Source organism: Leptonychotes weddellii, chromosome 13, assembly GCF_054177405.1.
Source record: "Leptonychotes weddellii isolate Sample4059 chromosome 13, ASM5417740v2, whole genome shotgun sequence".
Lineage (NCBI taxonomy): Eukaryota > Metazoa > Chordata > Mammalia > Carnivora > Phocidae > Leptonychotes > Leptonychotes weddellii.
In genome coordinates, this window is record NC_138381.1 from 49,551,493 (window position 1) to 49,562,613 (window position 11,121).

Here is an 11,121-nt window from a genome sequence, read left to right on the forward strand (position 1 = left end):
GTCTGTTCGTCCTTCACTTCACTCATTCCATCATTAAATGTTAAGGCTTGAGGGGTCTGGGACCCCAAATCTTTCGATTCTGGGGTCTCCATGGATTCTACTTCCTGGCCGTAGCAATTAACCTTCCGAACTTCCTCACTCCCCAGCTCTTTCAGGATTGCTTCCTGAACCCTGAGCGTCGTCGTAGGCGACTTGCCGTCCTCCTGACTCGGGGGGGTGCCTTCTACCGTGTCATCAGAGGGACTGTCATCCTGGTCTCCAATTTCTTCCACGTCATCATCCTGAGTGTCAGCAGCATCTCCAATGGGGCGATTTATTTTGAGGCAATACTTACTTTTTGATTGGCCGTTGTTTTCGTCGGGACTAGATACATCACGCTTCTGAGAACAGAGTTTATCTAAAAATCGGATACCGAGAATCTGACCTGATGACATCATTAAGTTAACATCCTCTTTTTTCACAGAAATCTTTGCTGTGTACATGTAGTTCAGGACCTCTTCAAATATATCAGAACGAAGAAAATCTATTTCTATTACTGAAGAGCTATCAACCTCAAGCTTCTTGAAAAGCTTTTTAAAGTAGGTGCTACAGGCGGCAAGAACACACCTGTGTGCTCTGAATTTCACATCTTCAACCACAATAGCAATATCACAGAATTCTCCTTCCAGGCGTTGTTCGTTTAGTGTTTTCAGAAACAGAGTTTTATGATCATCGTCATTATATTTAATGGTTTCAGACATACTGATGAAAAACTCCTACAAAAAATGTTCAAAAAGAGAGTTTGATAATTATGAACACTACTTTTCCATACACAAAACACAGGCAGACTTTCATTTCCTGATCAATTTGTAGTACCTATTTCAGAAAATCAATTTTAGAAGTGGTTCTAGAAGATCCCAACTTAGGGACTTTCATCTTGTTATTTCTATGTATCTCCAGTTTAAAAAGTATTTGCTTAGTAATAACACCAACTTTTATGAGGCACATAATACATGCCAGGCACTGTTCCATGTGCTTTGCGTGTCTTCACAAATGTACTGATCAAGTAACCTTAAAAAAGGCATTCGTAGCCCCCCGTTTTAGATGAGCTTAGCAACCTATCCAAAATTCTAGTCATTTACTGGAGAGCTGGGACTCAAATCCAGGCAACCTACCTCTAAAACCTGTGCTTCCTGACAACTAGAGGTAATAACAACAGATAACTTCAAGGCTTAAGAAAGAGGTCTAAGGCAAGAAGGCTCTATTCCTGTAGTGTCTACTCTAATTCCACATACAGAAGAGGAGGTTTGGTGAAATAACTAATAATAGTGCTCAGTGTTCTACTTCCTTGACAGAAGAGACAAATCACTGTTGCAGAACCAAAAAGGGAGATCACTGCCAAAATATTCCACTTAGTGTTGTCTTCTGCTTTTTTCCTCACCAGCTTTGGGCCACTTCTGAATGAGGGTTAAGATTTAATATGACCCTCGGATGGCATTTGGGAAGACAGTGATAAGCGTCTTCATTCCATCTGGATGCCAATCTATCTGCCATCCAGATGAAAGTGTCATCAAGACCAGATGTACTTGACAAGTGCTGTGAGTATTTTATAAGCAAAAGAAATTCTGAACTGGCACGAGAGATCTCTGGCACAAAAGACCTACCGTGTTAAAGAATTACCTTCTTAAAATAATTTGTTCTGTGTATTTTCTTTTTGAAACATTGTTTTCTTTTTATTTCACAAAGCATTCCCCCGCAAAGAAACAGAATGCTAATGCATAATTGATATACATATATATTTCCAAGATTTAATACCCAAAATTATAGTTACCATGAACAACTCAGGCTATTATCTTAATGCTTTAAACACCAAATTCTTCAGATCAGAATAACTCTGATCAGGGGCACTCCAGTCCTACAAGAGAAAAGGACAAACAAGAATAAGGTAGAATCTTCCTCTATCCCAAATTCTAAACAAGAATGTTTTCAAGAATTGATTTTAAAAAATAAAACTTTCCTTTCTTGTCCTGCCACTTGCACATGTACCCATTTTCAGGTTGGGAACAGAGAGGAGGGTGACTGGCAGCATCAGGTCCAGCTCTGAACAGATATGAATGAGAACAGATAAAGGCTATGGCACTTGGGACATGCAGGGGCTGTACACCGGGATTGGAGGAACGGGTTGGAGAACCACTAAGGAAGTTCTCACAAACAAAGGCCATGCCCATATTTGCACAAATACTGACAGCTACATAGATACAGAAAAAGCCAGTAAGTCTTCCCTACCCCCACCATTTCCTGCTGGGTATGTAGCCCTCCCCATTTCTCTCTAGGCTCATATAAACATATAGAATGTACATTTTAAAATAAAGTTATAAAAGTGAACATCCCCAATAGTTAACACTGGAGAAGGAACAGTAGCTGCTTTCTTCTTTCTGTGATTCTGTGTGCATAGCACATATCATGGAGCTACACTAGTCTTTTTGGTTTTATTCGAGAAATCCAGGTGTTTTCACCTTAATCCCCACAGGTAGGCTCAAAGAATTCTTGCTTTGGGGAAGTTTTAACTCTTACCAGAGGGACTCCATCCTGCAGACCAATATCCTGAAAAAAACATGTTTCCTCCACTGACCAGTGACCACACAAACTTTGGTGTGGTGGGACCAAGAGACTGAGCTGCAATATTCTTACACAAAATTGTGGTGCGAGACCAACACTCTGAAAACCCTCAAAAGTTCCCTCTACAGAAAAACAAACACACCAATAAGATGCCTACAGTAGCAGGGGGTTTCTTATCTGCACAGTGTGAGAGCTGGGCAACATTACTTCTAAGGACTCTGCCTGTCCCCCAGATGCGCCTCGGCCTGCAGTCATCTCCAAGGGAAGGCAGCCACGCAAAACCTTCCTACCTAATCACTTCCCACTACTGTAACTCTCCCTAGGGCTTGTGGGATAAAAGTGCATGGGACTAGGGAGAGGAGTGGCCCTGCAGTACCCATGACAACATACCACTGTGGTGGGTTGGTTTTTTTTTTGTTTTTTTTTTTTGACCAGTGTGGTATTTGGCTCCCACTCTCCAGATCGCTGAGGACCATTTCTTTCTACTGAGATGTTCCAGTTAGTAAGTTCAGGTGAGTTAAACTGGAAGCGAGCCCTTGCCAGTATCTGCGTAGGCGGAGGAAAAGATGTAGTCCCAACTACACCTCCATAACAAAGCCGCCCCTTTATGGTGGTTCTCCAAACCGCTGGCGCACTGGGCCGCCCTTACGGAGCAGGGAGCGGGGGCTCCAGCAAAGTCAAACTTACATAAGCAGCGGCAGCCGCCTCCCCTACCCCGGAGCAGCCGCGACAATGGCGGCCGCACGACTTCCCGGTTGAAAGCTCGCAACTTCGGGATGGGGAGGAAGCAGGGAACGAAGCGCAAGACCCAAAAGGACTTGAGAGCCTCTCAGGCTTCGCTCTCATTTCTTTCGGCCCGGGAGGTGGGGGGACGGATAAGGCCATTTGCATCCTTTCCTAAACAAAAGCTCCCAGCCTCGGAGCCGGGAGGTGAAAGGGCCACTTTCCCTTTCATAATCGGAGTCCAGCGCAGGCTGGGGGCCGCGGCTCCGAACCAAAGCGGGAGGGCCCGCGGCGGCGACGGCGGCGAGCGGGAGCGGGAGCGGGAGCGGGCGTGCGGCCGGGCTCCGCAGCCCCGCGCCGCGCCCCGCGAGCCCGGAGCTCGCGCCCCGCGCACTCCCCGGCCGGCTCGCGCCGGGCCCTCCCCCGCCCTCCCGCGGCCGGGGGCGGGGGCGGCGCGCGGCCGGCTTCCGAGCTCCGCGGGCGCACCCGGGAGTGCGAGCGCGGGGGTCCCGGCCCCCTCCTCGGCAGGCAGCTGGGGGCGGCGCGGCGGGGCCCATGGCTCGGAGGGGCGGCGCCCGGCGGGCCGCGCTCCGCGCCGGGCTCGGGGCCGTCCCCACCCCCACCGCGGTGCACTGCGGCGGTGCGAGCGGGGGCGGCCATGAACTCCGCCGCCGAGACTCGGCGAGCGCGCGCGCGGGGCCGCCGCCGCCGCCCGGCCGCTGCCGGAGACCGCTCGCCGGCCTGCGCGGCCCCTACGGCGCCAGATCCCCACGCCCGGCCCGGCCCCGGCCCATGACTGGCCCCGTTCGCAGCGCACCGCTGGCGGCCGCCCGCACATCCTGGAACTGGCTGGTGCCCCAGAGCTCGGCGAGAACGCGCTTCTTCCGGGCCGCCCAGCCGTGCCGGCGGCCAGCCGCCCCCGCGCCCCCGCGCCCGCCTCGCGGAAGGCCCGGGCCCCTTCCGCACCCCCGGCCCGCGCTTACCTGCAGCCTGGCACAGCCACAGACACTCGCCGTGGGCTCCCCGCGCTCACTGCAAGCAGGCCGGGGACGGGTTGGACGCGGGGCGCGGGGGCACGGTGGGTGGCAGTGTATTTTGGAATTTTTTTTTTTTGGAGTTTGGGGAGGGGGCGGGGTGGGAGGGAATCGTGCACGTCCCTGATGGTAGCAGCCCTCCTCCTGCACGAGCACAGAATGTCTAGCCGGCCGTGAACACCCCCACCGGCACCCCCCCTTCCCGTGCATGCGCGGTGCGGGCTGGGGGGAAGGCGCGCCGCCGGCTTGCGCAGGCACGGAACCTGACCGGGCCTCTAAATGGGCGAGCAAGGAAAGGGTTAATCCGGGACCTTGCGACGCTTTCTATGGAGTATACGGGGCCGCCCCCGGAGGGCCCTGGCCTGCGCACGCGCGCGCACGCGCGCGGCTTGGGGCGCGCGGAGCCCGCGCGCGGGAGAAGAGATGGGCGGGGAAGGGGCGGGGCCTCGTGAGCCGAGGAGCGTAAGTGCGAGCGCCGCTCGCGGGCACCCGCCCCGTCTGGTACTCCCGCCTCCCGCTCAGACTCCTGGGCTCCCGCCCGCGCCTGCCGCCGGCGCAGCGCCGGGGACGCGGGAGCGCGGCGCTCCCGTGCGTGTGCATGTTCGTGGGGCAGTGCCGCCCTCGGGCGCGCGCAAGCCGGGCGCTGCGGCTGCGGGGCTCGCCCACTGCTCCGGGGTGGGGGTTCCAGGCACCCTCGCCGTTCGCGCACACCGGCAGATCCTGGGACACGCATAGAGGGCGCTGGGTCTAGGCTGGTGTTGCTGCTGCATTATGTATATTGGGAGGATGGTAGGCCATCAATAAACGTTTGCAAAGCAAATGAAAAATGACTTCTTTTATTTGGAATGTGAGAGGTGACCCCAGTCACCCAGAAGAAAGCGAACACCCGCTAAAGCTCTGGATACAGCCAAACCTGCTCCCATGCGTTTACCCGAACACTCTCAAGGGAAAGTAACGGGGGCTAGAGGTCCTACGCTAGCTCATCTGTGGCAGTAGTGAGGTTGGACATGATTTCATTTGCAGCTCTCTCTCGGAGAACTCTGATACCAGCACTGTTCTTACATTCCTGTTCCGCAAAAGTAATGGTTCCATTGGTGTTCAGAGCATGTCGCGTTCCCTGTGATGGCGTGGCTGGGCTTGTGGCAGGCATGGGGACCAGCTAAACATAGCTGGAGGGCACTACTGCATCTTCTTAGAGTTGCTTATGCTGCTTTAACAGCGTTTCATAAAAACGCATAATTTAACATGTAAAAAATTAGAGTAGGACCTTCCTCGGGCTTGGGTGACGATTACATAGTAAAAATTTAAGTAATGATATTGTGATGAGCTGTATTCAATTCTAAAGAAATTCTGTATGGTCTCAGTTGATTTTTATAATATTAATTTTAACATTAGTTTCAATGTTTTGAATGGTACTTTTATACACGTCCTTTTTTGGTGTTTGCAAAAGCATGGCGCTAGTAGGTCTACTGAATGAAAGAGAATAGACCAGTTCTAGAGTCAGACGTCCAATTCAAATATGAGGTACATTGTTTAGCTTCTCTAAACGTCAGCTTCTTATTCTCTGAAATGGAGAGCACCTAATAGAGCAGTTGTGTGGATTAAATGAAATAATGCTCTGGTCAGTGCTTAGCTCAAATATTAGCTCTATGATGTTAAATGACCTGCCCACTCTCCATAGATGGTGGGTTTAAGTGGCAGGGGCAGGACTGGAATGGCCAAAGTTCATGCTCATACTTGATACCTATATAGCCTCATTCCCTCTAAGGCCATGGCTGGGCGTGTTGATTCTTGTTTACATGGCTTTTAAAATTACATTTCCATCCTGTTTTGTATTTAAAGGGGATAATAATAGTACTATATCATAGGGTTATGCTATCAAGCAGTAAAGTTGTTACGGCACTTACCAGTGTGTGGACATGGCTAGCACTTAGTTTATGGTTCATTGTCTGGCACTGTTCCCCCTTCTTCCCTACCACATAATTGCATAGGTTTATACACTCTTTCTGCATATATTTATTATCTGCCTGCTGTGTAAAGACAGTCTTTTTACATATGGCTAAGTAAAGTCTTCCCAAGATTTGACTAATCTGATGAAATTAAAATAGTTCAGAAGAGTTCTCAAGCACTAGACTACATTTCCCAAGTGACAGATTCCTGACATCTTGGCTTTTGCATCAGTTAGCCCTCTTTTCTCATTTGTTTTATGGGCTCTGCCTGTCTGTTCCTTGCTTCAGAAGGATCATGGGGATGAGTCTAAATTAAAGGGGCAACTCAATGGGAAGGAGGAGGGAGGAGATGGGAAACCATACAGGAAGGGCCTGACCCAAACCTGGCACTTTGCCTGGTCACCAGCCTTAACTCAGCACTGGGCAGCACCCATTAGGTCCTCAGTAAATATTGATGACAGATAAGTGACAACCTATAACTTAATACCAAGGGGAGTTATATGGGCACATTGTGGGATCGATGGGGGGGGTCAGGGCCTTCCTGAAATGCACAGACTTGAGGCCCTTGAAGGAAATCTTTCTTTCCTACTAGGAATGCTGTCACTCTGGGTGGATTTCTCTGTCCACAGCTACCTTGCTGGGAGAACCTAATTTCTCACCTGGGATGCCCACAGACTCCTCCTGAGTGAAACCTGCTTCTGAGCATTGTGAGGCCTGATGTGTGGGGTCTGTGGCATAGAATCTGGAGTGCCAGGGCTTAGGGTGGTTATGGAGCAGCCCCCAGGGACGTTTGGAAATGTGAAGTCATTTGGGGTTCTCATAGATGGGTGGGGCTGATTTCTTTATCACACTGACTGGGCGCTCTAACTGGTTTTGACCAGTGGAATGTGGGCAGACAAGAGGATGGGCAAGTTCTGAAGAGAGGCTTGGAGAAGCAGGCTGTGTCCTGCTGTTCCTCCTGTGCTGGTGTGGTCCACACAGAGGACCAGGCCCACGTTGCTACGGGCTTCAGCCTGGGCCCTTCAATGATGAGCAGACCCGAGAGAATGAAGCTGACCCAAAACCTGAGCCCAGGCAAGCTTAGATGAGTAACAGCTCAACCACAGGTCTGCAAGTGAGAAATAAATGCCTGTTTTTATAAATCCCAGGGAAGTTGTGTTTTGTGATTTGTTATCACAGCAAGACCTGATAGGCCTGCATAAGGAAAAATGTCCCAGCAAAGGTCTCCTCACTGCTCTGAAAACACTAGATATAGTAAATGAACAAGAAATACATCCAATCCCTAAAAACACACACATTCAATAAATAATCATGTAAATCATTATACAATTGCACATTGTAATGCATGCTTTAATAAAAAGTTAAGAAACCATAAGATGAGCGTGCCTGGGTGGCTCAGTTGTTGGCTCAGTTGGTTGAGCGACTGCCTTCGGCTCAGGTCATAATCCCAGGGTCCTGGGATTAAGTCCCACAGGGAGCCTGCTCTCCCTCAGCCTCGGCTGCTCCCCCTGCTTGTGCTGTCTCTCTGTCAAATAAATAAAAACTTAAAAAAAAAAAAAAAGAAACATAAGATGTGATGGAGAAAAGGAACAAATTTTGCTTGAGAAATCAATACAAGTGTCTCCAAAGACATACATTTAAGACCTGAAGGCTAAGGGAGAGATAGGAAAAGAGGGGAGATGGCATTTCAGGCACATGGAGAACAGTATGAACGAAAGGGTGGAAGGAACCTGGTGTGCTTGAGGCTCTGCAGCAAGACAGAGTGACTGGAGCCCAGTGAGCAGGGCGAGGGGCAGCAGGAACAGCACCTTCAGGGCCTTGGAGCTGCAGTGAGGGCTTTGGCTCTGAGGCTAAGCACAGTGACAGCCATCAGAGGGCTTTTCTTTTAAACTAACATTTACTTAGGTAATTCTATTAGTCTCACAACTAGAATAAATTCAACTGTTGGAACACAGATATGGACTTTGAATTTCAAATACCTCCGATGGCGAGACCACTCAGGTAAAACTCTTGTCACAGTTCAGGTTGTGGAGAATGTTTTAAACACCATCAGGTGAAATACTATCCTTCACTATCTAGAAATAGAAGAAAAGTTAACAGTTTACTCATGAAATTTACTTTTAAATAAAATACATTTATTAAACACTAACGTAAGTAGTATAATTCCAGTCAAACTTCCATTTGAGCTGCTGTATGATTACTGTTCCTGGATTGGTAGAAAAAAATTGCTAATTCACAACAATGAAAATACTATGCACTATCTGAAAACCAAATAAAAAGGAAACAAATTGCTGATAAGACTCACATTTATAGAATATATATATGTAAAACATCCTAAGAATTATCCTCCCATGAAGTTTCATTGGAACTATTCTGTAGTCACTTAAATAATAGCAGTAGAACCAAAAAAAGGAAAAGCCCAAACTTTCTTTAGAAGAAAGAAAAAAAAATGTTATTGCTGTGTTTCCGGATTATTTTAGTGGTCTTGCGAAGAATAAAAATACTGTAATTACGTTACCTACAAATAGAATAAAATGGAAGCAATTAATTTATGAGTAACATTCAAATAATCTACAATTATAGAACATTATTCTAAGAAGTATAATCATATCAAACTTCCATTTAAGCCATTGAATAGTCTCTTAATTAATAGCAAAAACTAGGAGGCAAAAAACCAAAGTTACTTTAGTAGAAAGGGGAAAAGACACCTTGTTTTAGTTCTGTATCTTCAGAAGTCTGCTTTTTGGAAGGTGGGGTCTACTTAGAATGTGATTTACTTCTGTTTTCTGGTAGTGTGGACAGAAAATTGAATCCAGCACTTGCTGTAGACATTTCTTAGTGCCAATTTTGGATGTACTGGACCAGGGAAATTCCTTGGCGGAGTGAATTTCTGGAGAGGTTTGTTTTCTCTTTCCAGAAGAAGGAAAGAACAGGGTATCCTCTTCTCGGAAACTGCCCCCTAGGACTTCTCTGTCACATCTGACCTCTGAGGGAAGAGCGTGGGTCAGCAGCAACACTTTGAGATGGGAGAGCGAAATCAAGAGAAAGCCCTGAACATCTGCCAGGGCAAGGAACATCAGGACAAGTGAGCCTTATACTTGTGGAGAAATTCCTGCATAAGTCAGCTGAATGGAAGTATCCTTCCTGTGTGGCTTTGAACCTCTTGGGGCGTCTGGTCTACCCTGAGCACCAGACCCTGGATCCCCATGCCAAGATGGCCTGTTGCTCCTCCTTTCCCTGGAATCTGGTCATCCAGAGGATTCCTTCATGATCTTCTTGGGTTAACATTAGAAGGAGCTGGGTGCACTCTTTATGGGGACACTCTGTACTATCTTGGCAAGTCTCTATAAATATTATTTCAAAACAGTTTCTCTGCATGGGTAATTATTTTTCTCTGGCTACTTTCAAGATTTTTTTTCGTTTTAGTTTTTAGCATTTTGATCATGATAATATCTGAGTATGGAGTTCATTAAGTTTATCCTACTTGGAATTCATTGAGCTTCTTGGATCTGTAGGTTCATCTTTCTCCAAATTTGGGTCGTTTTCTGCTAGAACTGATCAACAAATTCAGTAAGGTTGCAGGATACAAAATCAATATACATACAGAAATCTGTTACATTTCTATACAGCAAATGAATGAAGCAGGAGAAGGAGAATTAAGAAAACAATCCCATTTACAATTGAACTAAAAATAATAAGATACCAAAGAAAAAACATAAAGAGGTGAAAGATCCATACTCTGAAAACTATAAAACACTGATGAAAGAAATTGAAGATGACACAAAGAAATGAAAAGACATGCCAATGGTCATGAATTAGAAGAACAAATATTGTTCAAATGTCTAAATTAGTCAAAGCAATCTACACATTTAATGCAATCCCTATCAAAATATGAACAGCATTTTTCACAGAGCTAGAACCAACACTCCTAAAATTTGTACAGAAACACAAAGACCCTGAGTAGTCAAAGCAATCTTGAAAAAGAAAAGCAAAGCTAGAGGCATCACAATTCCAGACTTCAAGTTATATTACAAAGCTGTAGTTATTAAGACAGTATGGTACTGATACAAAAATAGACACATAGATCAGTGGAACTGAATAGAAAACCCAGAAGTAAACCCACAGCTATATAGTCAATTAATCTTCTATAAAGCAGGAAAGATTATCCAATGGGAGTAGGGCAGTCTCTTCAACAAATTGTGTTGGGAAAACTGGACAGCAACATGCAAAAGAAAGAAACTAGACCACTTTCTTACACCATACACAAAAATAAATTCAAAATGGATAGAAGACCTAAATGTGAGACCTAAAACCATAAAAATCTAGAAGAGAACACAGGCAGTAACCTCTTGACATCAGCCATAGCAACTTTTTTTCTAGATATGCCTCCTGAGGCTAGGGAAACAAAAGTAAAAAGAAACTACTGGGACTACATCAAAATAAAAAGCTTCTGCACAGCAAAGGAAACAATTAGCAAGAGTAAAAGGCAACCTACAGAATGGGAGAAGATATTTGCAAATGACATATCCGGCAGTTAGTATCCAAACAGTATCCAAAATATATAAAGAACTTAAAAACTCAACACCCCAAACCCAAATAATCCAATTAAAAAATGGGCTGAAGACATAAACAGACATTTCTCCAAAGAAGACATCCAGATGGGCAACAGACACATAAAAATATGTTCATTATCACTTATCATCAGGGAAATGCAAATTAAAACTACAGTGAGATATCGCCTCATACCCATCAGAATGGCTAAAATAAAAAACACAAGAAACAACAAGTGTTGACAAGGTGTGGAGAAAAAAGAACAC

General features: G+C 46.5%; 1 protein-coding gene and 1 long non-coding RNA gene across 2 annotated transcripts in view; one reads left to right on the plus strand and one right to left on the minus strand.

Moving 5' to 3' along the window:
* ZBTB14 (zinc finger and BTB domain containing 14) overlaps positions 1-2,968 on the minus strand; it is a 6,158-nt gene extending 3,190 nt beyond the window's left edge. The window contains exons 1-2 of the mRNA XM_081801578.1: positions 1,811-2,968; positions 123-755 (exon numbers count right to left, since the gene is read on the minus strand). Of these exons, the coding sequence (XP_081657704.1) occupies positions 123-755; positions 1,811-1,813 (636 nt within the window). The 5' untranslated portion in view covers positions 1,814-2,968. The remainder of the gene's footprint in view (positions 1-122; positions 756-1,810) is intronic.
* Positions 2,969-2,989: 21 nt separating this feature from the next.
* Positions 2,990-9,670, plus strand: LOC145716794 (uncharacterized). The gene is made up of 2 exons (XR_014139698.1): positions 2,990-3,110; positions 9,222-9,670. It is a non-coding gene; the product is annotated as an uncharacterized LOC145716794 (long non-coding RNA).
* The last annotated feature ends 1,451 nt before the right edge of the window (positions 9,671-11,121 follow it).